This window comes from Xiphias gladius, chromosome 23 (genome assembly GCF_016859285.1).
Source record: "Xiphias gladius isolate SHS-SW01 ecotype Sanya breed wild chromosome 23, ASM1685928v1, whole genome shotgun sequence".
NCBI classification, from domain to species: Eukaryota; Metazoa; Chordata; class Actinopteri; order Istiophoriformes; family Xiphiidae; genus Xiphias; species Xiphias gladius.
The window spans coordinates 13,108,878-13,136,699 of NC_053422.1; the positions used below are offsets into that span (position 1 = coordinate 13,108,878).

The 27,822-nt window shown below is 41.2% G+C and overlaps 1 protein-coding gene across 1 annotated transcript; it reads right to left on the reverse strand.

Annotated features, from left to right (window-relative positions):
* Positions 1-312: 312 nt before the first annotated feature.
* On the reverse strand, positions 313-27,699 carry atg2a (autophagy related 2A). The gene is made up of 42 exons (XM_040119712.1): positions 27,127-27,699; positions 26,560-26,722; positions 25,411-25,560; positions 25,109-25,211; positions 22,754-22,898; positions 21,737-21,979; positions 21,526-21,625; positions 20,642-20,803; positions 19,955-20,097; positions 19,472-19,550; positions 18,954-19,203; positions 18,451-18,592; positions 17,618-17,716; positions 16,618-16,773; positions 15,707-15,980; positions 15,225-15,297; positions 14,800-14,974; positions 14,562-14,704; positions 14,154-14,275; positions 13,834-13,991; positions 13,462-13,594; positions 13,121-13,305; positions 12,957-13,037; positions 11,628-11,734; positions 11,434-11,526; positions 11,174-11,244; positions 10,189-10,265; positions 8,908-9,078; positions 8,351-8,477; positions 7,283-7,506; positions 6,933-7,162; positions 6,670-6,805; positions 6,000-6,227; positions 5,522-5,623; positions 4,685-4,769; positions 4,221-4,374; positions 3,921-3,990; positions 3,711-3,793; positions 3,371-3,492; positions 3,099-3,253; positions 2,506-2,664; positions 313-2,221 (listed from the first exon to the last, which is right to left on the reverse strand). Exons 1-42 carry the CDS (start codon positions 27,295-27,297, stop codon positions 1,985-1,987), a joined length of 6,081 nt encoding a protein of 2,026 aa, XP_039975646.1. The 5' UTR covers positions 27,298-27,699; the 3' UTR covers positions 313-1,984.
* Positions 27,700-27,822: the final 123 nt, after the last annotated feature.

Consider the following 27,822-nt stretch of genomic DNA (forward strand, 5'->3'; position numbering starts at 1 on the left):
AAATAAACTTTCTGAAACATTTTCAAAGTAACTAGTAACTGTATCTCTTAAATAAAATAGTGAAGTACAAAGTACAATATTTGCTTCTGAAATGTAATGGAGTAAAAGTTTGATGTAACATAACATGGAAAAACTCGTACAAGTGCTACAAAAGTACAAGTGCTATAAAACTGTACTTAAGTACAGTATTTAAGTAAATGTACTTGGTTGCATTCGACCACTATTCATAAAAAAATATGTTGATTTGTGTTAATCGTGTTGCTTATTAGCAAAAATGTCAGGGAAAGACAGTGTTCAGTTTTTGTACTCAAATTTTTTATTTTTTGTATTAATTTTTTATACTCCTTGTCTTTGTTTTATACAGGTCATTCATACAGTTTATGATATAGTAAATAGTAATTACACACAAGAGGTGTAACAAGCATCAGCCTGTCACCCTCACAGACATGTATCATGCGCACTCACAAACACACACACATACACACAACCACACTCACGCACACACAGGGACACATATCCCTTACACTTAAACAAAAAAAGATAAAAATGTAAAACTTTTTTTATAATCACAAAACCTCCAATTATTCTTTCTCCACTGTCACCACACTCAGATCTCCTCAACTCTTATTTTGAAAACGAGTATGACAATATTTTAACAAAAAAAAAAAAAAAAACAAGAAAGAAACTTTTAAAAATTGCAGGGAGGCAGCTAAAGAAGTGGGCAAAGCAATTTTGAGGAAAGAGTAGGTTAATTCAGATCCCACGCCCTGGTCCTAAACTCCTCGTGGAAACTGAAGCACAAATGAGCTGTAACGCAGGCAGAATAGGCACTGACTGACATCTATTAGTAAAACAATTAACAATTAAAGTCCGACTTGACTTTGTGAAACTTCAACAGAATCCAATGTGCTACAAAATTTAGAAGCTTAATGCGATCCGGTGTTTCTATTCAGTCAGGTATGTATCAATATGAGCCAGTGTGTGTTATATTTGTGGTAGAGAGGGTACATGATTGAGGAAGGCAAAACAAACTAGTCAAAAAGGGTTCTCTGCAAAGTTTATGGCACAAATAACAGCACTGACAGAAGTGGATGCATAGTGGGGCTAAAGCTGAGCCAGTCACACAGGGTGGTGTTGTGAAAACCATCTGCCAACATCTGGAGAGTGTTAGCAAAGGACACTTCATTGACATATTCTCCCAGTCTCCACTATAAAGATCACTGGACAACAAATAGACCCAAGCTCGGGTCACATTACTTGTCAATTCATCACACACACCGCACCCGAAAAAGACGAAATTATATTTAAATGTATCTGAGATTTCGGCCATAAATTCACCAACTTCCCAGGTTCCTGAAATAGTCTGACAAAGGCCAAAAGCTGAAACAGGTTGGTTTCAAAGTGAAGTTGTTCTTTATACTGCTGCTAAAACTATTTTGCGTCCCCTTGAAGTAGGTACACTTATGCCAAAAATCCTTACTTTAAATTACAATACAAACGGTTTAAAGCAGCACAATTCAGAGTACATGAAGTGCCCACAATCTGCGTCTTTCTTACGAACAATGAAAACCTTGAGAGTGATTATCATTCCTGCCCTTGGTTGGATTGTAAATTAAGCCAGTTAAGAGTATTGGTGATATGTTTGCACAGACAGCATAGAAAATCTGCAGACTAGTGTATTACCGAGAGGAGGAATATGAGGAGAGCTCTTGTTGAATGCAGAACAGAAGAGTTAAATCTGGTGCGTCCATGTATAATGGAGCCACATAAAACACTGGGTATCAGTAACTGCAGTAGTTGTTAGCCGTTGCTTTGTTTTTGCATTGGAGCACACGCCGAGTCTCATTAGTCCACACACACATGCAAATACACATTCAAACCCTGAATTCGCTCCCTTGGTTGAGACTTTCCCATATCGTGATCTCACTAATCTAATCCACACACACACACTCATTCTCTCTCACACAGACACAAAAAGCCGACATCATTCTTGGCCGTCCTCTGTGCGCCACTTCAAGAAATCTTCCTTCCGGGCGTCTGGTTTGATCTGGTTCCTCATGCCACCGAGCAGATTGGAGGTGGCTTCAGAGGCCACTATCAAGGGTCGAACTACAGTAGGTGGGATCTGCCGCAGGACGCCGCCCACAGCACCAGGCAGACCCTTCTGTTCGTGGCCCCGGGATGCTACATCGCACAAAGTCTGAGCCGTGTCAATCACTCCCTGGAGGAGCAGAGAGAATGAACATCATGCACCGATTAGAAACCTGGTTATGTATGGCCAAGAAATTGCTTTCTTCTGGTTTCTCTAATCCCCCATCCCGATTATTTAGACTGGGTTCCTCATATAATCAGATTACTGCAGGAAATCGACAGTAAAGTTACTACTAGAATGTGAGAAAGTGACTGAGCTAAAAGATGAGTGCATTAGACTGCTTATTTTTGGATTCTCTGCTCTCTAGAAGGGTCCATAACCAGTTTTTTTAGAGGTTAAATTTGGGGACGCACCTCTCTGACGGTGTCGTAGGCCTTGGCCACGCCTTCTCGGAGGTCTGCAGGCTGGGCGGCTCTGCGTGGCCGGTTGGAGGGGGCCCGGCCCTCGGTGATGGCGTAGCGAGTCAGGGGAGGCGTTGGGGATAGGATGTCGTACACCGTCTCTGCTGTGGCCTGTAAAAACAGCAGACAGAAACCAAAGGTTAGTTTTCCTTATTCTAATCAAGAGTACAAGGACAGAGTATCTTGTATAGATTGTAAAGAGCTTTGAGGAAAGGTTGTTATTTTGGGCTACGTAAATAAAAATGAATTTTAAAATTGAAACCCAGACACCAAATACCTGAGGGCTGGTTTATTGTGAAATCCTTGAAAAACAGGTGTCCGCACAGTTGGACACAACGAAAAAAAATTCACAAGAATTTCTCAATCTTATGTCATCATTGAGTTAGACTGCCTTGTAACATGCAGTTTCTTTTCGAGCTATCAGAAAAATGTTTTTGCAGAGAAAAGTGTATTCCCACATGGCCCATATGGCAGCCATGTAGTACATCTTTAATTCACAGTCACCAGTCTTGAACTGCACTGAAAATCCATTATAGACTGAGTACCTGTATGGCCTGCACCAGCCTGTTGCTGAGCTCCAGAGCAGCTGATGCTGTTGAGGTGCCGAAGGACGCTGCCCCCCTCTGGAGGCCTCGAATAATGCGTCCGTCTTTCCTGTACTGCTCTATGGGCAACCAGAACAGATCCCTCACTCCATGGACTGGAGAAACACACAGAGATGGAAAAGAGGGGATAAACGAAGAGATAAAACAGGATAAAGAACATTAACGTGTTAAGCTGTCAGTGTGTTTGGAATAGACAAGTATTATCAACTCACACAGCTGGACAACCGAGTGCATGGGGCCAACCCCTCCCAGAATGCCCGGCAGCTGATTCTTTCTGATGTCTGTCAGCCACTCTGTGACGGCGTACTGGATCACTTTGTCTACACCGAGGAGACTAGGAAGTGTTGCAGAAGAAAGACAGAGAGACTTACAACGGAAAACTCTACTGGTTTGCTTTTCAAACATAATGATCTACTCTCAAAAGGTCACAAATTACTGAACACTGAACATTTGTTTGGGCCAGTTGGACATTTGGAGAGAATCTCTGGGATGACAGCACTATCTTTCAAGCAACCAGGGAGTTCAGTTTGGCAGAGTGGTGTGTGTTTCTACCCGTGTCTGCAGCAGAGCCTCTTTAGCTTCAGCTCAGAACAGTTTAACTGGGCCAGGCCGATCAGAATCCCTGCAAACGTTCCCTGTGAAACAGAATAATGAATATTCAGTCGGCCTTGACATTTATTTCCTGATCAAATACACATGACTCCTACAGCTTTCTTTATGATAAGCTTTTGGTCAGGCAGGGTGACAGACGAAATGTCTCACCTGTTCAATGACGACATGTTTCCCATGATAGTCCAGCCAGATAGGCACTTCAGAGGTGAAACGAAACTCCCTGAAAAGGACAGAGGGAAGGATGGGGAAATAATCAATCAATAACTTAAACCTTTATTCATCTTCAACTAGCTGGCAGAGTGCACTCAGTCTTCTTTCGCAATATTCTGCTTTCTTACCCTTAAGGTCACAGTTTTGACACATCTGAAGTTGTTTCACAACACAGAAAAAACTATTTCTCCTTTGATTGCAACTCCCTTGATGGGTCCTGGTGTATTAGTTTCTACATACCGGAAGTAGATTGGCTGGTCAGAGGAAGAGGTGGAGCCGGCAGAAGAGGAGCTCTGCTCGCTGTAGGTAGTTTCTACAGAAGCTGTGAGATCAGGTCCCAGACCAGCAGCTGCCTCTGCCTCCTCGGGTGACTTCTGGGAGGGGTCTGCCTTCACTGAAAATAAATGGAGAGAAATATAGGAAAATACATATTTTCCATAGCATGTTCATGTAAAACATGCTCGAATAAGCTTGGCTAATCATATAAATATGTTCTGCAGCCAGTCAAAATGTATCATGCCACAGGGACAATATGCTGTACTTTTAGAACTAACTCCACAAAAAGCAGCTTAGCAAACGATGCGTGATGGATCTTGTTTTAATATCTTAATATTTATGTCAAAATCCCATCACATTAAGTATGAAAGACAACTGATTAAATACACAGCAAAGAACCAAAAACAAAATCATCAGACATAGCTCACCTTCAGTTGCTGGGTCCACAGGCAGGTAAGGGTTAACGGAGGAGGCTAGATTACTGAAAAAGTCCTTCAGGAAGAAAAGTGCGTCCTATACAGGCGATGGGGGAAAAAAACAGGCTGGTTAGATGTTGAGAGTTTACAGGAGCAGCCCAAACTACTGGCCCGTCAGAATAAATGGTGCCAACGGATCAGTATGCCACAAAATTTTCTGTGACGTGGTAAAAATGGTAAATGGACAGCACTTACATAGCGCTTTTCTAGTCTTACCGACCACTAAAAACGCTTTACACTACATGCCATTCACCAATTCACACACACACATTCATACATACTGACAGCATAGCCATTAGAGGCAATTTGGATCTCAGTATCTTGCCCAAGTAAACTTTGACATGCGGACTGGAAGAGCCGGGAATCGAACTATCGACCTGCCAATTAGTGGACGACCCGCTCTACCGCCTGAGCCACAGCCGGAAGAGCTTCATCAGGCACAACACACAGACAAAGTCAAACTACTCATGGCTTTGAACTATTTTAAACTATTCTTTTATTTAAATCAAATAAAACTGAAAATCAAGAATAATTATTGGAAGCAGTCACATGTCTTCAAGTTCTAGTGCTGGTATGAATGGTAATCTCTGATTGCTTCATTAGTACACGAAGAAAAGCCGAGTCAGTGACTTCATTTTCCACACAGTGAGAACAAAAACAAAATTCCACTGCAGATCTCAAGGCTCTACTCAGACACTTTTGGCCGTCATTTACTTTGACTGAGACTGGGTTTGGATGCATGAGATTACACAGTAGCTGTTAGTATGTAGTTTCAGGCACTGGAGTTACCTGGTCGATGTTAAGTCGTAGCGGCAGCAGGCTGACCCGAAGACAGCACTCTGGACCACCGAGGCCAGACTCTGGACACACCTGCAGGGCCTTCACTGTCAGCTGTAAAAAGAAAACACACAATCAATATCATATACATATTACATAATGAATATTTATGAATATTTTCATCAAGTCATCCTATAAACAGAACAAGTTTATATAAAAGAGCAAGCCCTCTGACAACTTTCCACCTAATTCTTCCTATCTCCCTAAACAAGAATCCTTTAAGCTGTATCAAAGCTATACCAAATATTAGTTGAAAACTATTCTTTGTACTTTACTGTGACTGTACAGTATTACAAGAAAATTTACAACATCCCAGTCAGGTAATGTCAAACACAGAAAACGCCTCATCACATCTTTCTTTTCAGTAGTGTATAAATCAAAGACTCCCTGTCTGTCCATCTCCTCCCCTGCTGCCTCTGTGCTGTCTCACCATGTTGGAGTGGGCTCGGCGGGGCATGCTCTCGCTGGTGTAGAGGTAGAGGAATTTGTTGATTTGTGAGGAGGCCAGTCGGTCTCGAACCTCCAGCTCCTGGACGATGAACACCTGCCTGGAGAGGGGCTGCTCGCCGCCGGGACAAACTCCGACCACAGCTGCCATTGACCCCTCCCCATCCTGCCCCGCTACTCCCACTGGGTAGGACTCATGCTGGAAGGACACCTGGAAGACAAAACAGGAGGAATGTGTTGGGGAAGAGGTAGAGACTCAAGATAAATCAATTGATAACTACTAGTCAGTTTCATCTCAATTAATGTCACTACAGCAGAGTAAAAATTTCCATTACAAGTCCTGCATTCAAAATCTTAAGTATTTAAAGTTAAAGTACATACATTTCATTAGCAAAATGTACTTGAAAACCAATAAGTGTCAAAAATAAAGTATTTGTTATGCAGAGAAATCTTCAGTAAAGTGACTAGAAACTAAAGCTGTCAAATAAATATAGATGAGTAAACAGTACAATATTTGCCTCTGAAATGTAGTGGAGTAGAAGTATAAAGTAACAAAATTAAATTGCTTAAGGAAAGTACATGTAGCTCAGAATTGTACTTACAGTAAGTACAGCACTTGGCTAAGCGTGCTCATTTTCATTCCACCACTGTACCTTGGTGAGCTGGATCTCCATCAGCAGCGTGTGCTGACGGCCACTGCCTCCTGCCCACCGCCAGGAGTTCTGGGGACGAGAGGAGGTGACGGAGCGAGAAGGGGACCCACGAACACCAGCAGGGACTGAACGACTTCTGCAAGGAGAGGAGGATGGAAAATAAAAGTGATAGAAAAAAACTGAGCAAACAATGTATACACCTTTTACGTGTTAATTATATGAAAATAAATCAACCCACTTGTGGCACCGTGCGTGCGCGTTACCTGTTTGCCTGCTGGGCATGTATGGACATGGGCTTGCCACCAAAGTCCTTGCCCCCATACAGATGCCAGACCACAGAGATCTCCCGCAGCACCACCCTGCTCTGGGGCACCGGGAAGCGGCTGGGGGCTCGGAGCAGGTCAGAGCTGCCTCGAGGCCTTGAGAAGTGACTGTCCTTCACCCTGATGGGCCCCTTGGACAGCACCGTCACCACGGGCTCCCCGTCCCTGGGCTGTAACAAACCCCACATGTGGACATTTTGTGAAAAAGCTGAAACGGAGTCAGGCTATATGGCTAATGGGGAAGAAAATGTTTTTAAGAAAAACAAGAGAGAGCAAGCAGAGAGACTCACAGGAATGCCCATGCCAGGAGCCTCCAGGATGCAGAAGTCGTCGTTGTCGGTGGAGCCCTCTGAGCCTTCCTCTGACATCATATCTGCCTGAGCCTCTGTTGCTGTGGCAACCAGACCATCAAGCTCAGAGTCCTCCCCCTGCAGGATGGAGGGGCTGGTCTTCGAGGCTTCACCAGGGAACAGGTAGACGGAGACAGGCGAGCCTCTTGGCATGGAGGGGGAACCTGGACAAACACCAAGAATCCAGCATTATGTAAAGAACTGTAGGCTAGCCAAGCTGGTACTGTAAACACTCCACCCTTTTCTAGAGTGACTAAAGCCTCCTGAGCACATGTATGACGCATACATTTGTAAATTACACCACTTTTCTTACGGCAGATGTTATTGTTGTTTTGGTTTGAGAAGAAAACGAAAAAATCCTAAAGACTGTCCATCACTTGAAGACTTTATTAACACAACATTTTGGTCCTCAGACGTTTCATTGGGCAAAATCCATACGGACAGCAACATACATATAAAGGGTATAAAAGGTACATAAAAGATAGAAAAAGGCACTGAAGGCAATCTTTTAGAGACTAGAGGCAACACTGTGTAATATGGGATTGAGTTATTAAACATCTTTTATTAAATGAATTTAAAGCGCTCTATTTAATCATGTGAACCATTTATTATGTATGTTTACAGTTGTAAGAGCTCAGTATCATCTTTGATTTTGTATTTGAGGAGCTAGTTTTCCTAAATTTGTATGCATAGTGGGAGGTGTTGCTGGTGTCCTCTGATTGGCAGGTTTTTTCCCCTGATGAAAGACATGCAAGGTGCTTCTGGTTTGAATGAATTTTGCCTGATAACCGAGACATTGTGTTAATAAAGCTAGTTCAAGCGATGACCAGTCTCCCCTATCTGTGAAGCTTCACAACAGATTTATAGCACTTATGGAAATCACTTTAAATAAATCAGCCCACAGTTCTCTTCCTATACACAAGGACACTTGTCGTCATTACAGAGTTTTACTGAACCATATCCTGTTGGCATGATCAGATGTGTAAACAAAGAGAAACTCTGCAGTACCTGGGTCCAAACTCTCTTCTCGGTGGCTCTTCTCTGTGTCAATTAAGGCATCAGCCAGATCGTACTGGTTGATCTCAGCGGTTTCAGCTGGAGGGCAGGGCAGCACAGAGGCAGGACTTTCTGACAGCTAACAAGACAGAATATCACACTGACATTAGGCAGTTTTACGGCATCTTTATACCACTTGTCAACATTTACTCAGTCCTTCTTTTCAGCCGTTTTGCAATATCAAATATGTTCAGAAGTTTCATCTGAAATTGATCGTCCATTCACTATTCATTATGCAGGACATTACATGCGAGAGACTTCATACGCTTCAGGTTGGCAGATCAAAATATACTATCAAACACTGCTTTTATCTGTGATTGCTTGTGATGTTTGTCATCTACCAGATGAAGTTTATTTTAAGTCACCTTGAGTTTGAGCATTAACTAATTGCAAAACATCTAAACTGTACTTTATATGAGTTAATGGAGTTGCATTCATCTAACCCAAATTCATTATTTTATTCTTATCCATCCATTATCTTTATTCTCCAGTGAATACACATTCCTTACTGGTAATTTCTGGCCCGCGATCTCAGTGGGTGAGGCGTGTCGGGGCGGGGGGTGTAGGTCACCCTGGGAGACCAGGTACTGGAGCACATTGACGAGGGCAGCGCAGGAATCAGCACAGGTGTGGAGGTGGACCACATTGTTGGAGCAACGGAGTTCAAAGAGAGGCTGAGACTGGAGGACACAGAATTCAGATTAGAGGAAACAGAAGAAACCCATTTTAATACAGACAGGAGAATGAGGAAAGGTGGTCATAGACGGTGAGATAGTAAGAGGACACAGAATGGGAAGAGAGGGACATCTCGAAAAAATACCAACGAACTGACGATCAATCAAATCTGGTAGCTGCTGTAGGTTATCTCTTTTTTTGCATTTGTTCACTTGCTCCTTTGTTTTCTTCTTTTGCAATGCAATATATCAAAGACTGATCAGATTTTGACAAAATCTGTGTAAATGATCTAATGTTTGCATTCAGTTTCACAGAAACAGCGAGTACAAGTAGAATTCTGCAGGTTAAAAAAAACAACAATCTGATCACTTCCACCACTTTAAGTTGCTTGAAAGGTAATTTTTACACTAATAACTCATTAGCCAATGCTAGTGTGCTAAAGCTAGAAAGAACTGCTCCTACTGACAGTCATACAAGTTCTGTTTTATATAACTAATATACAGCCCTACGTATGTTAAATAATGAAATAAGCAGAAATCAGCTGGTGCTCATCTGTCTCGTGATATGAAACACCAGAAGAAGCTTAAAAAAATATCTGCACTTGTAAAGTACTTTTGTGTCTTTCAAATCAGATCACAATGTTTATCAAATTCAAGGAGGTGTAAATAATTAACAGGCATAAAATGATGTCGAGAAAGACAAAAACTAAAAATGAAAAAAAAAAATAAAGTAAAAAATAAGAATATACCTGAACACTATAAACATAAAATGGAGTAGACAATGCAAATGGACCTACTAAACATATTTAGTAAGTTTACCATCGCCCCCGTTGGTTTTGGTTCCACGTCAAACTGAAAAATGATCCTCGTCTTAAATTGGAGGCCTCAAGTCTTAAGCTATTATTATAGTGAAACTTCATTATGGTAAAACAAATATTTATAAACGGGGCCTGTGCTTGTTAGTGGTTTTTGAAGGAAATTGAACTAAATTATAATGTTTTGTTGACATTCACATTTTCTCTGGCAGGGGTAGTCATTTTTTTGCTGCGGTGCTTCATGACTGCAGAGTGTAAGGGAAGGAGACACAGGTATGTTAAACAGATGGCGATCACTCACCAGTTTGCCCGTATCACTGCCTTTCCATGTGGTTATGGCGAGCTCCAGCAAGTCAATGTCCAGAACACACACATAATCTGCATAACACAAAGACACATGGTGGTTTTCATTAGAGTAATCAGTGTCCAAAACACAAACACACACACACACCAAGTGCTTAATCCAAAAATATTGTGGTTTCAATTATTCAAGCCTCTGTACCTCTGTACTCCTTGTTAAACAGGGAGGTTTTCATTGGAGTGCACCTCATTTTGACATTGAGTCTTGTTTACATTACTAATATTGATTACAATATTGGCTATGAAATAAGACGTCCCTGATTGTAAGATAAAACGGCAGATACCATCTTTAACAAGTCAAGTGGCCTTTTACTAATTTACATTTTATTACTTCATACAGAATCAGCATTAACCAGTGGATATAGCTGTTCTGTTGTTAGCGTTCAGCTAAATAAAAGCTCTGATATCAGTCACACTCATCCTGTTGGGAAACTTTCCCCAGTCCAAGGCTAAGGTACAGTATGTGTAAGTGTGGCTGAAAAATGTTCTTTCATCTTGTTTATCATTCACGTCCTAACACACTGGTTCACAAAAGTGATGAGAATGATTTTCTTTTTGCATTCCTCATCGTGACGCCCTGTGACACCAATTATTTATGGTTACTTGACTGATGATTTGGTCCCCCGTTCGGTTTCCGCAGTTACAGCTGAGACGCTGGGAGACACTTCTGACTCATTTTCACTCGTCAGGAATTTATTTCTTCTGTGGCAAAACATGAACAGACTGAAACTCCTCTAACGTACACTGTGCTTCCTCAATATTTAAAGTGCTGAATAACTCTCACAGACACACTATAAACAGACATGAAGAGACTTGCTATCTTATCAACATTAGGGCTATGAAAACCAAACACAAGTGTTGGGCAGTATTTTCTACAACTATTCTCTAAGTGTCAACAGCAGACACATGTGTATCACGTGTCTTACCTCTCCTCAAGTCAACGGTGTCAGTCTCACATTTGTCAGAGAGGTAGAGAGCGGAGTCATCCAGGATGAATCTAGCCACAACGCAACAAAAAGACAACTCACACAAAGATCTTCCACCGTGAGTCACCAGTTCATATAATGTGAAACAAAGTGACAGCAACATTTCAAAACATTTACTTTGCTTATCATCATTCCAATTTTTTTTAGTTTGTGTTTTATTTAATGGAAATTCTTGGTGTTCAGTTGGTGGTGAACTGTACCTGAGGTGGAAGGTGGCAGTGTCTACAATGATATTACTGGACAGAGAGAAGGACTCTGCCGTGAACAACACTCGCAGTGGCAGATACAGAGGTCTGGCAAACAGAAAAGCAGAGGATGAGGGTGAAACAAAGAGAAAGGCATTGTTTACACTTGCATTTTAAATTTAAATCACTTTTATTTTTTAGTTACATACCTGTAGTCGACAGCACAGGTAGCGAGGTGTGTGTGGAGGACTGTGATGACAGCAGGTGCGGTGTATCCCAGAATGGGATCATCAATGACATCCAGGAAGTCAACCAGCTGCAAAAAAACAATCACAAATAGACTCACTTGGCAGGAGATACAGCAAATCAGAGACATTTTAAATTCATCCACCTAATTTGATTTCAACACAGAGTGTGGCTTGTATTTTTCTGCACAACCCAAATTGTTTAACTGGAAAATAAAACAGAACAAACTGCATTTGGGGTAATAAGAGCATGAGTCTGCAGGTCTATTTGGTTTTGAAATTTGTTGTAATAAATCATACTTCATTAGCTACAATGTAATAGTATGTATAGTACGTACTTGTTATCTCAGGGAGCAACAAAGGGAGTGTTTTTTTTTTTTATATACAAGCGGGCCTTGCGAGCTAAAGCACGCTAATAGCAGCTACTAGCATAGACAGGATAATGTTTCTGGTCAAGTCATCTGTGCCCGAGCTCTCTGGATTTTTCTTTAATGTTTTTTATTGGCACGATGGAAAAATCCTCAGATGCTGTTTGGCAGACACTTTCTCTAAACCTGCCACATCTACATGACTGATTTACACTTTACACGTCCAAAATCACCTTCAACTCCCCTAAAGCAAGCACCTGAATGACACGGTTTATATGGCTGGAGAAAATGCTAAAAATGCTAGAATATGATATTGAAATAGGACAATGAAGATTTTCTATTTTAGCCAAAGCAACAGCTGCACCCCATGTTCAGAACATTGCTACGGGAGAAATTGGTATCTGCCTCTCCCTCCTTCTGTACTCTCCTTTTTCTCCACATTGTCCAAATTTCTATTTCTGTATGAATGTGGAATGTCAAAATAGATGGTCAGGAGAGAGAAAAAGCCATTTCATTTTCTAACTCAAAATCCTCAAATCTGTCATTTCTCTCTAAGATCTACTGTAGTTGTTCTCCAAATATTTGATGCGTTGTCACACTTTTACTGTAGGCAACTAAAAAGTGTTGTGAGAAAAACACCTAAAAATTACCTAAAAATGCAATGTATACTGCAAGTAACTGTTTTTAGTCTTTTTATGAGCACTTTTTCTTTCAAGGTCAAGGTAGAATTTTATTGTCATTCTCTCAATACACAATACTCAGTATACAGGGGGGGAAAAAAATGTTTTTCTTCAGTGAGAACAGATCAAATAAAAATGGAAAACCAAGTACAAAGACAGTAGAGTGCGAGTAGTATTATGTTGAACATTGCGGGTCAGCAAAATACTAAGAAGACTGTTTTTAGCTTCCTTGTGCTGCTTCTAACCTGCTCATGCCAGCTCTGATTGGTCTGTGTCATATAATGTCGCATGGTGGCACCCTGGAGTCGAAGGGCAACTAGGAATTCCTACAAGGAGACACAGAAACAAATGTTAATTAATTTCCAACATGCACCAACAAAAAAAAAATCGGCCCAGGAAGAGGACATACCTTGACATTCCTCTGGAGGTCCAGTGTGATTTTGATGGCTGTGGATAACATCTGTAGCTCCCCCTCCCTGCCGCTCACACTGCTCACACCTACCTCTGTGGGGTAGATGGTAGGGTCCAAGTGTTTTGGAGGAGTGAAGCTGGGCATCTCCAACCGCTGTGGGATGGGGGTGTCTTTTACCACTGCTGCAGTGGTGTGAAAGAAAACAAAATGCGCTTTGATGAGCCAGAAGATACATTAACATTTTCTAATTAGCATTAAATCTACTTCAAGATAATTTAAAGAGGAAAATATGAATTATGTTGCAATTAAATGTTTGCAAACAACATGGAAATGTGAACCTCGGTGGTAGAGCTCAACGCGTCTGCTCTCAAGACACAGGAAATTAAGATTAGGGTCATTCTGGTGCTGTGCTACACTGAATATCTTCCCCCTTTCCAGGTCAAGCACAATTTCCCCATGACTCTCGTCCTCCTGAATCAATGAAATGCGATTGGAAACACACAAGTTATTTAATGACCATGGATACAAGTACATAAATTTTAGATAGGACTGAAGAACCTCACAAAAAATAGGGTTTTAAAAACGTTTGCTTACACAAAGAAAACAAGTCAACAGATTACGTTACATGACCTGATGCAGTTAAACTCATCAGCGCCCTCATTAAATTCAGTGTCCTCCTAATACTATGGAGGAGCTGCCACCTGGCTCACCTTCCTGTCTGTTCTGGCTTGGAGGCGTCCTTTGCCGATAATGACAGTGAGGGAGAGGAGGCTGAGGTTGTGGTTGGGTCGGGAAGCTGACTGTTGGGTCCTTCCAGAAGACTCACTAGCCAAGTAGAACTGAGGCTCATCCTCTTCTGAATCAGAGTCTTTGGCATAGAGAGAGAGAAAACAGAGGAAAACATACTTTACCTGTTTAATTTCATTCATCAATGGAGGAACAAACCTCATATGTATCCAAAATATAATACAAAATCCTTTTTGGCAGGCCAGTTGCTTTAAGGTCTAATAGATCTGCATGTCAAACTCACCCAGTCTAAAGGCCGACTTGCAGAGCTGGAACTCGTCGTGACGATGGCGGCTGTGCTCGGGGCTGTGGGCCGAGGGGGAAGGAGGGGGAGGTGGCTCCCACATCAACAGGTCATTGTTGATCCTTTTGAGGACAGAGGTGGATGATGTTACTTCTGATGCAGTATTTAAGACCAATATACAAGGAAAAAAGCAACATAAAAGAGTCAAGAAAATCTATGATTTTTGAAGACAGATAAAGTGCAGCTTGTAACACTTGACTCTGAGTGAACTTGGAGAAAAGGAAATCTTGTAAAGTGAAAAAGATCTAAATTTGTTGTATTTAAGACATTCTACTGAAGATAATTTTAAACATTTTCCAACTTCTGAGGGGATACCTGGATAATGTGATCATTTTACTCTTCACATACCTGTTGTAGATGCTCTGAAAGGCCTGTTTGCTGGGCAGGAGGATGTAAGCCAGCGGCAGGCTGATGTCCACAGCACAGTGACACTGAGCGACACACTGAGCCTGAAACTGACGCATCTCCTCTGGATCGGCTGGAATCACCATCTTAAACAGGGAAGGAGGAGAGAAGGAATGAGTTAGGTCGGGAATGTTGATAAAAAATGGCTGATAAATGAGATGGGATCATTTTGTCGGCACACCTCCTCAGTCTCAAACATGGTGCGGTTGGAGGAGAACGGAGAGCTCGTTTTGTCGTTGAGTTCACAGTGACTTTCAAAGAATGCGGACCCCAAGTCCCTGATGAGGCCCAGGTTCATCCCACTCAGACCAGCTGCCGGGCCCTGAGCCTCACCTCCACGCACATGCACTGATATCCTGTTCACAGATACATGAGGGCAGATCGATTCTGAAACATGTTACTGGTTTGTGGTAAAGTAGATTATAACAATATTATCTGTCTGATTTGATGAGCAAGAATCACTGAATTTAGAAGCAAAAACTCCACCTTTCTCTTGCAGAGCTCCAGTACTGATTTCTAGCAGATTATTGCATGTAGTTCAACACCTAAAATGTTTTCATGAAATACAGTATGTTTCTAATTATTCTTATGATCACGACTACTGACCTGGGTAGAGAGTCATGGTTTTTCTTCACTCTGATACAGGGGAAAGAGCCGCCCTCCCAGCCTTCATATGATCCTGGTGAGACACAACACATCAGGTATCTGCTCTGTATTTCACATTCAAGTCCCCCTATTTATCATTTATAAGCATATAAGTATATTAAGTTTTAATGAATGGTTTAAAACACACTGTAATATGGTTGTAAGCAGATATAAGGATTTTATAAGTCTTTATTGATGCAACAGTATCACTTCTTCTGTGGAGAGCTACAGTCCGTGTTACATATCAAGCCCTTACCAGAGACATTTACCTGAGACAAGTTAACCGCTACTCGTAATAAAACTAAATACTAAAAGCTTTATATTAACAAAAACAAGAGGTTTACTCAAGTTTCTCTCAAAATAACATGCTAACTTGAGTCAGTGAACTGTTTGATATGTTTTAATTGTCTTATTGTTTTATTGCTTGTTTTTAATATACGTACCGTGCAGGTCGGTGAAGGAGGCCTCCAGCAACTGGGTGAGGCAGGGAGACCACGGCTGTCCTGGGGTGGTCTGGCCGCCTTGGAGGTCCGGGGCCTCCTGGTGCTTCAGTTCCAGCTCCATCAGCTCCAGCACCAAGGTCTCCTGCCGCACTGCCCTCTGAGTCGGAAGCCGACGCTTAGGGAGAGGTCGCAGATCAGGTATGGGGAAACGAAGCCTGAGGATGGCGTGTGGGGAGAGGAGGGTGAAGGAGGAGCACAGCTCACTGCTCTCTGTCTGAGAGGAATGAAAATGAGAAATCTCTTAGTATTTATTTATCAAAAGAAAGTTAGCTGAACATGGATTTTATGAGTTACAGTTACACCTATAGTTAGTGTCGACCACTGAGGAGCCGAATCTCCACATTGGCCTTAGGCAGCCCAGCTACTGAAGACTACTGAGGTAGTGCTTATTTGCTCTGCCATTTACACCTGGAAGTGTTGTTCATTTGCTGTGTCAGCACAAATGTGATTGGTCCAACATGATGGGATTACCTCTTCAAGCTTTTTGGAAAAAAACTTTGTTTATTTTTGGTTTCCCATTGTCGTGCTGACGTAAAGATCTGTGACTCTGCATAACCAAACTGGATTACTTACACCAAAATGATGTTTTTTAAAATTCTTTTCTGCTCATCCAAGAGAAGTCTCGTTTATAATACAGAAGGGCTGCTGTACAGATTAACAGCTCAAAAAGAGGTCCAATAACATGTCTGCTGATTTGTGTTTTCAGCTGACTGTATTTCCCCTGTCTGCCATGTTTTCTGGCATGCGTTTTACCTGGGTTACTGATTATTTCATTTGATAACAGATTTATATTTTCAGGGCTGCTTTTCTGTGTTTCCTTGATGATGGGATAGGTGTCTGTGAGGTTCCACCTGTGTGAGTCCAGGTCCAGCAGTCTGTGTGGGACAGTGGCTGAAGGCTTTGCTCAGGCTCCCCAGGCGACTGACGATGTCCAGGTCAAGCTCAGCACTCAGCTCTGCCAGCTCGACCCGCACCACACTCTCCCGCCGCACCACCCGCTGTTTGCCCTGGCAGCACATAAACACACAGACATGCACATGACATGTGTTAAAGACTAGACCGATATATATCCATTTTCTGATAAATTATTGTTAGTGCGTTATTATCCAGTTGGTTACTGTACGTACTCCAGTATGACAGTTTGTTTAATTACATATTATTTGTAGATCTAATCAATATTACACCAAGGGAAACATTTCCCTGATAAATCTTTCTAATACATCATAGATTCAAGTTGGCATGAGTATGCTTATGATTATTGGCATTGTCATGGTCCAGGTTTTCAGAATGCAGTTTTATTGGTGCCAAAGCTGTTTTCCTTTCCTTATGATATAATTGTGGTAGTAAACAAATAAAATTATTGATTGAATATTTTTTCTGTATGAAAATGATCAAATTTAAGGTATTTAATACTGGAAAAAATATAGAATTTTGGAAACTTTAGTCAATAAAGCTTAGTACTCATCTTTAATATAGGGATGTCACAACATACATGCTTTGAAAATAAACATGACATTAAAAAGTAATGTCCTGTAACTTTCTAATTATTATTGTACTAACTTTTTATACCTGCTTCATTTGTAGTCATGCTTCATTGAGTATTTTTTCCTGTTGTCTTCAATGACTTTTGTCAATCCTCAAACACCAGTTTTTGTTAGGGCTTGGTTTTAACCCTGTAACACTTAACTACTGTACTGCCAAACATTATTCCTACAGCACATTTTATACATTGAAATACAAGGTATTTTACACAAAACCAAACTGAAAATGATTTAAAAACAAAAACTTTATCTGTGACATAAACGTTTTGCACTTTCCTCTCAGGGTGTGTGTGTGTGTGTGTGTGTGTACCTTACGCAGGTGTTTTTCACTGAGACTGTAGTGTAGTTGGGCACATGGTCTGGCTGCCGCTCCAATTGTGAACAGACCAGATTTCTGGAACTGAAGCAACTGGAAAGAAACACAAAGAGACACACTGTACTCTCAAGTCTTCCTGATCAGCTTGGTAAGATAACAACAAACAAAATACTTTCAGACAACAAGTAAAAAATTGGTAATGTATGACATTATCATCTGACATTTTCAGCTTTGATTTGGGTCATCTTAATTTGTGGTTTAAATATGACATATTTGTTTTGTGGCTAAATAACTTCAGTCTGAACAGACATTTCACATTTCACATAAAAAAAAAAATTACACTAATTGGTGTGATTTTTTTTTTTTTTATTATTATTTTTGAGGTTTTGCGTTTTTTTGACAGAGACAGGAAACAAGGGCAGCAAGACAGGTTATGTGGTATGCGCCTTAACTATTAGACCACCAGATGCCCCTTCGTGTAATTTTTTTTTCTTTGTCCTTCCAGCGTGACATTTATTGTGACTCCATGCTGGCAGTCACACATAGAGTATGATGTTGGTTCTAGTACAAAAGAAAAATAAGGAAAAGCTGTGACAGCGGTGTTCAGATATTAAGATGCTACACCTTACATTTACGTAATGTGATCACTTATCACTGCTACAGACATCAATACTGGCCACATTGAAAATATAATGACCTAATGTGAAAAGCCTAACAAAAATTAAGATCTTGGCACAAAGATGTAATTTAAGTTTTAATTCTTACAGTGTGAAAACAGCCACAAAGTCTTTTTAAGAGCGAGACAGACAGACAAAGACATTTTCTACCTCGCTGTACTGAGGCTTTCCATCCTCCCAGAGGCACTCTAGCAGCTCCAGTCTGCTGAAGGAAAGGTCAGAGGTCACGGCTCGACTGTGGCGTATCCCGCTCCGCATCTCACAAGCAACCTGCACAGCTGCTCCCGTCAGTCTGGGAGAGAGGACAACAGGGGAGACGAGAAAGAGAATTGGACACAAATTAGTGACTCTCCGCTACGAGAAGATTGTAGGAAAGACAAAACAACAGTACTTGGAATATGGCGTGCTGCAATTTAAATAACGTAAAATGTTGTCAACATTTCAAACAGATAACATATTCCTCAATACATATAGGCTATTTAGCTTCATCAAGGTTTATAGTACTTGGAAAAGCCTCTTAAAAGCCTACTAAAAGTCCAAAATAAGTAGCTTCAAACTGGCAAATTTTCCGCAAAAAGAAATTTAGATGGAAAGATGTGTCTACATGAATTAATACTCACCAAGGACAAAATATGTGTCTGTGTTTTTTTTACCTGAGATGGGAGTGTGGGCAGGCCTTGGCAAAGCCGCTTCTGAGATGATGGAAGTCTCTCTCACTGAACATGCTGTCCTTGAAGAAGGCCAACTCCCGGAAGAACACCTGAGACACTTGAGCCAACGACGAGGCTACGTCAAGGCTATTGGGCGGGTCCTCCTGCAGCAGGGTTAGGGTGAGCCCGCCAAGCGTCAGACGCAACAAAGCTTCAGGCTTCAAATTCTCTGCCTGGCCGCTGTGTGAGCGTCCTGCAAGCAAGAGGACGAGAGTTTGGATTTATTTCATAACACTTCTTTCAGAAAATACTGAAAAAATAAGGTAAAATGTTTTTGTAAATAGGTAACTTGCAGGCTACCTTGATTAACATTGAAAACAAGGGCAAACTAAGTAAGGAAATTTTAGGTGTAATTATGTTAAAGAACAATTTCAACTTTAAACTGCAGAATTACTCAGTCTGAATGTGAGTATAATTTTGAGAATAGCTCAGTACTTTGCACTGCAGATTGCTGATTTTACCTCTGGTCCGGCTGCTGGCTTGCGGCAAACTCGACAGGCAGCCTGCTACAGGATATCTCCTGGGACAGTTCACCATGCCCTGTAAGGGAAAATTGAAGTCGAAATAAGATTGCTTGTGATTTGATGAGGACATTTACAAGTTCCAGTTCTGTGTAAGGTAAGAAAGAGGACCAAGTAACTGAACTTTAACATTAAAAATACTAATGCTATTTTTGGTAATATTAGTACTGGTTGATTCCAATATTGTTTACCTAGGGATCTACACTAATTGTGCAAATCAAGGAGAAAAAAAAAAAAAAAAAACGCACACACTCACACACACACACACACACACACACACACGCACACACACACACACACGCACACACACACACGCACACACACACGCACGCACACGCACGCACACACACACACACGCACGCACACACACACGCACACTCACACGCACACAGACGGACACACAGACAGACACACAGGCTGTACCTGTGCAGACAGTGCTGCAGGCTGTGTGACGCTGGCAAGACTGTGTGTAGAGGACTCCATATCACTGTCTGACAGCTCGCTGCCGGAGCGCACAGACGTCACGCTACTGCTCATCCCAGTAGGGCCCATAGAGTAAAACATTTCTGCAGGAACACACACAGGCTGACAAGTTCAACGCTACAATGTACACAAACACTTTGTGCCACATTGCTGCAAGGAAAGGAGCAGCAGGATTACTTTCCAAGTCATTTCCAGATCAGTGCTCTCTTTATTAAGAGTAAAGAAAACAGGATCACATGTGCATGTAGCTTTTTCATTGAAATTACAGCAAAAAAAAAAAACAAAAACAAAAAACAAAGATTGATTTCCTGTACCTTGTATAAGTTTTATTAACAACTATAGCACTGTAAAAGCTTAGTTTTGTAATACGAGCAATATGATCTACCATTCAATAAAAACCCAGTTTGTTTCATTGATGAATGTTATTTTTGCTGTTTTAAACTGTGTCTTTTTGACATGTTTAAGTCATAAATACCTCTCTTCGGAAGGAACCTCTTCATATGTATATTACACATAAAAAAAAATGTCTGGCATGATTAAACTACATGCTTTCAGGAGCAGGCCTGCTAAGGTTATGTTGAGTCTCAGGCAGACACATTTTAAGTGGACCTTTGCTGTTCTGTGTACCTCCATTCTCCAGGCCGGTGACATAGAGCTCCAGGTCAGACTCTGCATCCCACTCCCTGTCTCTGGGACTGGAACCTAACTGCTTACTGAGGTCCTCCTCAATCATACGCAGGTCATCTGAGTCTAACGGTCGGCTGTGTACTCCACCACATGTTTCTGGCTCTTGGGGACAGAGGACAGAGAAAATGGAATCATATATGCGTGAAAGAGAACCAGACATAGACCAAGTATGTTAATGAGACATTTACAGATTTCTGTGACCTTACTGTCTAGCTCTGAACTACAGAGGAAACAGCACAGGCTTGTTCAGGCTTATTATTCTGCGTCTCAGTGTATCTGTTCAGGGTCCTCTTGCCTTTGAAAGGTTTGACATTATATTGTATATTGCTAAAGCTTGTGGGCACACAATTACCTCCTAGTTTCTAGACACATAAGGAGTAATGAATAAGCAGTGAATTTGTGGTCTGAGTTTGTAAGTGCATGTAATGATGTAAACATCATTAGTACATTTTATTCATCATAAGCAGCAAGGAAAGAGAGAGAGTATTTTCCTTGCTCTGTTATTTAAAAGCAACTTTATTTGTGGACAGCATATTACCCTGAAGGCTAGTGTCCATTTGAATATTATTTATTAATGATATCATAACAGGCCTATACTTTGACTGGCTTTTGCTTTCAGCCGAATAAATCTCCATCTTTTAAATCACAGAGGCAAATGACATAATCACGATATATTAAAAACAGATCACAGATTCAAACTTAAAATTTTCATTAAAATGTCTTTAAAAGTGTGGTCAAAACTGTTCAAAGTTCAACTGAAAAAGCAGGCAAAACCCTGCCTTTGCATTGGTTCATGTTCAGTTTATCAGAGTGCTTTAGTGTACCAGTGTCTATGCAGAGGGCTGCCAGCAGGTCTGTCAGATGGATTATTTGATCGGGAGCCAGCAGCATATGAACACAGCCCACCTTGCCATCCAACTCCAACTGATGAACAGAGAAAGAGAGACAGGATACAGAAGTCAATATGAGAGAACGGTTGTATTGACTAAACCTTCAGCGTGTTAAGAGTATGCACACACGAGTGTGCACACACACCTTTGGTCCAGGCAGCATGTCATTCTGTTTGATCTTGACGGTGGTCTCGATGAAACCGGAGCAGCTTCCTATGAGCAACGGCTGAGATGGAGGACAGGGAGGGGCTACCGCGGGCTTTGCCTCCTCCTCTTCCACCTCTTCCACCTCTTCCTCTTCCTCCTCCTCTTCTTCCTCCTCCTCCTCCTCCTCCCCCCCTCCTTCACTTGCGGTTGCTGAATCTGGGTGTTCCTCCTCAGGAGGACTCTAAAAAATTGAGTCAAATCTTTGAGCATGTTTGGTTATAGACCAATGTTACCTAAAAGATTACCACTGGAGTTCTTGTCAGAATTGTAAGAGATATTGTGGAGATATTCACAAAAAGCCATTTGTTGTCATTTATTCATGTACAAAATGAAAGTCAATTTTGAAGGGCCACACCAGTATGTTCCTCTGAGTTTAGAAATTAGCACAGTTATGTTTTTTAGGTTGCCACTGTCGACAAAAAAACTTGTATTTTCTTTTTTTTTTCTGCTTCTGTACAGGCGTTACATACTAGTAATTTAAGTTGTACTTTGCAATGATAAATTAGCGCAAGAGAAAACAACTTATTCTGTTTGGCCATCACTGCGGGATTACTTAAGTGAATTATCAAAGTCTGAACGAGGCTGAGACTTCCCCTGATCAAATTATAAGACCGTTACCCCTGTAAACCCCTCAGGTCCACATCAACAGCTCCTGGTCTGCTCTGGTTGTGGTGCAGAATGTTGTTTAAGCCTTTTGAGTTTTTACCCATTTCATCATTTTCATCCCCATTGTTAAATTTATTTATTCTTACTGTTTGTGTTTAGTTTACAATTATTCATAACATTACTTCTGTTAGTAAGTGAGCGAGTAAGTAAATTGAACACATTATAGACAGAACATCAAATTATTAATTATGATAGATAAGAGTGAAGGAAAAAAAATGGTAAAATAAAGTTAAAAAGAAACTAAATCAGACATAAAGAGTCCTTAGTAAGTGACTATGGTGTCCGTCACCTGCACTGTGCCGGTGCTGTCATAAAACAGCTGAACAGCACTCAGCTGGAGGATCTTGTGCAAGAAGGCGGGCGGCTGGTGGATGTCGACAGGCACGGCAGTCTGGCTAGCTGGATCTCGCATCGCCTCATCAAAGTACTCCAGCCTGAAGCAACACCATACAGACAAACACACACATTATTTAGCCCCATGACAAAAATGAAATACAGTATATGTGGGGAAAAAGTATTGATGTTAAGGACTGGAAAGAAAAAGGCTGCTGTTCCTCTATTGCAAAAATGAAGAAGTAGCCACACCTGTATTGTGACAGCAAGCAAAGTTGTTTAAGGTGATGTGATATCCATTTTAAGAAAAAGCTCACAGTAACACTGATACACAGCAGAGAACTCTATCAAACTGTTCATGGGAATTATGCCACAGTTTTAAAATCAATATATCTGACAATGACATATTGATCAATACAAGTAGCACTTAATATTGCAAGAGTAAGCACAGTTATATTGCAAGAGCCTTGATCTCATTAGGACAGATGACCAGAGAGACAACAGGAGCAGAAGCTTCCTGTTTAATGAACACTATCACTGTAACATGCGTCACGGGACTCGGGATCGGTTGTTCTGTTAAAAATCAGGAGATTTGTTGAGATGACAGGGCCTTCTGGTCACTGACCCCAGATCAACTCAGCCATCCTGAGAAGCTTTGTCAATAAGCCAGGAAAACAAAAAGGGTTCAACAATGTCAAAGTAAAATGTCAACAGAGTCATGGAACATGTGGGACATACAAGGACGTGGGTTTGATTTCAGATGTGGTAGCATTGTATTGTATTCCTACCTAACATGATTTTTAGTTTCCTTCATAGATTATTTTGCATCTTTACTACAAAAGAGCCCTGGGCTTTACTATCTTTTTCTATGATGTTAAATTCTACTGTATTTTTGGGACAAAATTAACTGTAAATTAAAAAATGAACTGAAAAATGTGTGTATCAACATTTTTATCTACTCAGATCTTCCCTCATGTGGACTGTGGGGGCAGGACAATAATTGGAAAATGTTCAAAGATATTTTAGTGAGAGAATACCCCACCCCTTCCCCCAAGTTAAAATATTACTGATCACAGACAGACATTTTAACACCCTGTTGTCAGTGATAAAAAGTGAAATACAGCAAAAAAAAAGAAAAAAAAAGAGAGCTGAGGGTATAAAACTGGATGATAGTATTAACAGGATCTAAAAATAATGCTGACTACTATGTTTTAGCTCATTCAGTGTAGTTTGTTCTGTCCTTTTGTCGCCTGAAGTGCTTCAGACTCACTTTGTGTTTCGGTTTGTACCCCCCCCCCCCAAACAAAGGCTACAGAGCGTTTTTATGTCTTTATGACCTTGGCTGATTTATAAGAACACTTGTTTACATGTGTGCTTTGACAATGGAGGCCCACAATACTGTGTTACACTCTTGTTGTAACAGTGAAATGAGATAGGGCCTTTGAACATACTCAGAGGAGAGAATCAAAAATGCATAAATACAAAAAAACAGCACTGTTGGTTTCCAGAAACGTGTAATGTAATATGCCCATAAAAAGCTTAGAAATTAAAATATATTTGATTTGCTAATTGATGCATTGTTTTCAATACAGTAAAAAAGCTGTTAAGGGTATAATTTTATGCCTCCTTAGGTTGAAACCACAACCAACTTACACGTTTTTGTTTTGATCCGGCCCAAAAAGACAGAATAAATACACAGTTCGTTTGAACCATATGCCATAACTCATGAAAAAAGACCAAATATTAGGATGAAAGATGCAGATTTTTTAGTTTCACCCTTGTCCCATTAAAGCTATAGCCGGTGTTAAAAGGTAAAAATGAGAGTGGAAATTACATGTTTAACAGCTTTGCGTGTACTTTGTTCTTTTGCAGAATTAATCGTACGAGTCTTCGGTGCCAATCCCCTTCATTAAAAGGCAATTCAGGTAGGATTTTCTATAAATATATTATTGCCAAATGAACCATAAAAGTGACCTTTGACCTTGCTTTTCTGAATGCCCCATGAGCTGCTCTCTTTCACTATGTTTCTGTAACAATAGTATCACCAGTAATATTATACATTTCTTGTTTTGAAGATGTTTTCATTAGTATTTCAAAATGTGATGAAAATTAATCAACTACACTATGTATAAATTCTACATTTACTGTAGTATTAAGAAAGAGAATACATAGAATTCTAAAAAATACCAAATAAAGGACACAAAATCATGGAGGAGGAGCAATGATCAAGAGGTCTTTCACTGGAAAAAAAAATAGTCCAGATTTTCATCATTTTTTTGAAGTGAATCTTGAAACGTTAGCTCCAACCTACCGTTTGATGTGCACCTCTAAGGCAACGCCTGTTTCCAGGTCCAGGGGCTGGTGCTCGATGCGGACGATAGTGTCTAGAAAGGTGACTTTAATACGACGAAGGACTGCGCACACAGATGAGATGAGAGACATGCAAAGTTTCATTAGAACTGATCTTTCAACTCATCTCTCTTTAGTTGTGAGTGTGTGTTTAGTGTGGTTTTTTGATTGGAGAAATATTCCCACTAATCTTGTCAGAAAATTTTTGATGTATGCACACTGTCCCTTGTTTACAAAGTGAGGACACACACAGCTTTGACTCACCCGTCTCAATGGTTTGTGCAAACATCTCTAGCCCCTCCAGTGGGGCAGGCGGCTCCTCGGACGCCTCTGGGGGGTCCTTCAGGCACTCCTTTGCCAGCTGCATGCTGGAGGTCATGCTGGATGACCAGCCCTGGGAGTCCCAACCCCCACCTGAGTGCATGGGATTCAGTGATTTCTGTACTTCAGGGCTGGTGTGTAAACTGAAGATATATATATATATATAACTGAAGATTCAAAATCAGCCTTGCATTGGCCATTTACACTCCTTTACCTTTATTCTCTCTTTGCTTTGACAGAGACGTAGTGTAACTAAACATGTGTGCACTACCTTGGTGACTTGGACACTTAATACATCCAATGCAAGCATGTGACATACAATTGTGACATTAAATTAACAATTTACACATGGAGATTTTTAGAGCCCCGGCTGTGTTTTCTGTAGACCAGTGCAGGGCTGAGAGAATTACTTGAGATGGTCAGGAAATTAATTATTAAAATAGATGACAGTCAGTCATTTCACTCATTTTTTAAGCAAAAACACAAACAATTATCTGGTGCCAATAACTCAGATTTGCGGATTTTCTGTTGTTCTTCGTCATATATGACAGTTAATTGATTATTTTGGGTTTTTTTGGACTGTTGCTCTGACAAAACAATTTGACTATGGCAGCTTGGCCTGTAGGAAAGCATAACGAACCTTGATTAACTGAGAAAAGAATATGGAGATTATGTGATAAATTTGAAGCTGTAGAGAAGTGGTCTGATTAAAAGACCACACAGAGGTCTGCACAAATGACCAATGGAATTTTAGTGAAATGATCCTACCTAGATGTATGGGGCCCTCCACCCTCATTCACATCCTGATGTTTACATATTTTTCTATAGCACTTAAATATTAAATCTTACCAAATGGACACTTATCTCTGCTCATCTGCATAACAAGAGGTCTAGTGCACGAACAGGGACAAAATAGTCTTAATAATCATGATTTTGGACCACACTCGTCAAATTGTGACGGCATGGGTAGATCTGATAAACCCTAGAAGATCCCCTCTCTCAACCTGTTGTGGACTGATGTGTGTTTGGTGGAAGACCCAAAACAGAAATCCCACAGGTTGACTCAAGAAGTTGTTTGTAAACTGAACTTACTGGTTCGGTACTTGGGTCGACATGTTATCTGAAGACCAGAAACTTCTAAAGTGCAGTGATCGGTCAGGAGAGCTTGCCAGGGGATGGTCACTGCTATGCTGCTCACAAAGCCATCCACTATCTCCAGAGGAGCTCCCAGAGACTCCAAAAGCTCATTGACCGCCTGGAGTAAAGAGGAAACACTGAGTCAGGGGTGGGGAAGAAATACAAAGTGAAAGAAATGAGAACAACTGGTTTCATATTTGTCTCATCCCTCTGGATTTAGCCTTATAAAGCAAAAGAAGTGCACACTTAGCATGACAGGGGCAGAGTATATCTTATCTGAGTGTTTAGAAACTAGTGACAGAGACGCAGCTAATCTGGGGGTCTGCTGATGTGTTTCCCATACGTGCATTTCCTCGAAGAAATGCGAGCTAGCTTAAGGGCATGACGTTGGAGATTGTTGTTGAGCTCGAGTGCAGTTGCGAAACAGTCGAGGGTACACGAGTTCGACAAAAACACACGGTGACTACCGCTGTGGTGGTGGAAAGTTGACATCCACCGCCTCCTCTCTTTATCCAAACTCACCCAGACATCGAGGTTGATTTCCTTGATGACGCCGCTGCCGTTGTAAAGGTCCAAGCCCAGCTGGTCCAGGCTCAGTCGTTCCTGCAAAAAGTGACCGAGGTAGTGCTGCAAGAGGTACCGACAGGCCCGCTTCTTGATTGAGCCCGACCAGGGGAAAAGCCAGCGAGACATAGGGCCAGAGAGAGCGGGGAGAGGGAGCGAAGAGGCGGCGGAGGAGAACGAGTGCGACCGCAGTCCTCTGGCAACTGCATAACAGACTAACACAAAGTGTGCAAAAACAAGGAATGAGCCACAGCTAGCTACAGGGGGCTAAGGAAGGGGAAAACTGTAACTCTACTTCTCCCCTAGGCTTGACACAAAAACTAAAAAATCCTTTGTGCCAGGACCGACGAGGCTCCCACGCTACTTGACGAGACGTTGCTCCAACTGTTTGTGGCTGTCTCGGCTCATATTTTCGGTACGTTTGAGTCGAATCGGAGCGACAGGTCCTGTTGGTGCGTATCTCTTGTTTCAAGGGTTGTTTATTGTTATCACACGCCAACTGATGGTATGGTGAACGTACTTGCGTCATGCGTCACCGTGACGGAAGGAAAAACCCGGAAAACCGACGTGATTCGAGTCAGGCGCCATCTTTGTAAGGTCAAAAGCTGTATAACAATAATGAGAGTAATAATACAAATAATAATTATAATAATG

Excerpts from the sequence above, each read along its gene's own strand:
- atg2a (XM_040119712.1), bottom strand. The coding sequence starts at position 27,297 with ATGTCTCGCTGGCTTTTCCCCTGGTCGGGCTCAATCAAGAAGCGGGCC. Across the intron at positions 17,717-18,450 it reads GAAAGCCTCAGTACAGCGAG|TTGCTTCAGTTCCAGAAATC; the intron begins GTAGAAAATGTC and ends GTTTCTTTCCAG. Across the intron at positions 7,507-8,350 it reads AGAAGAGAGTTTGGACCCAG|GTTCCCCCTCCATGCCAAGA; the intron begins GTACTGCAGAGT and ends GTGTTTGTCCAG.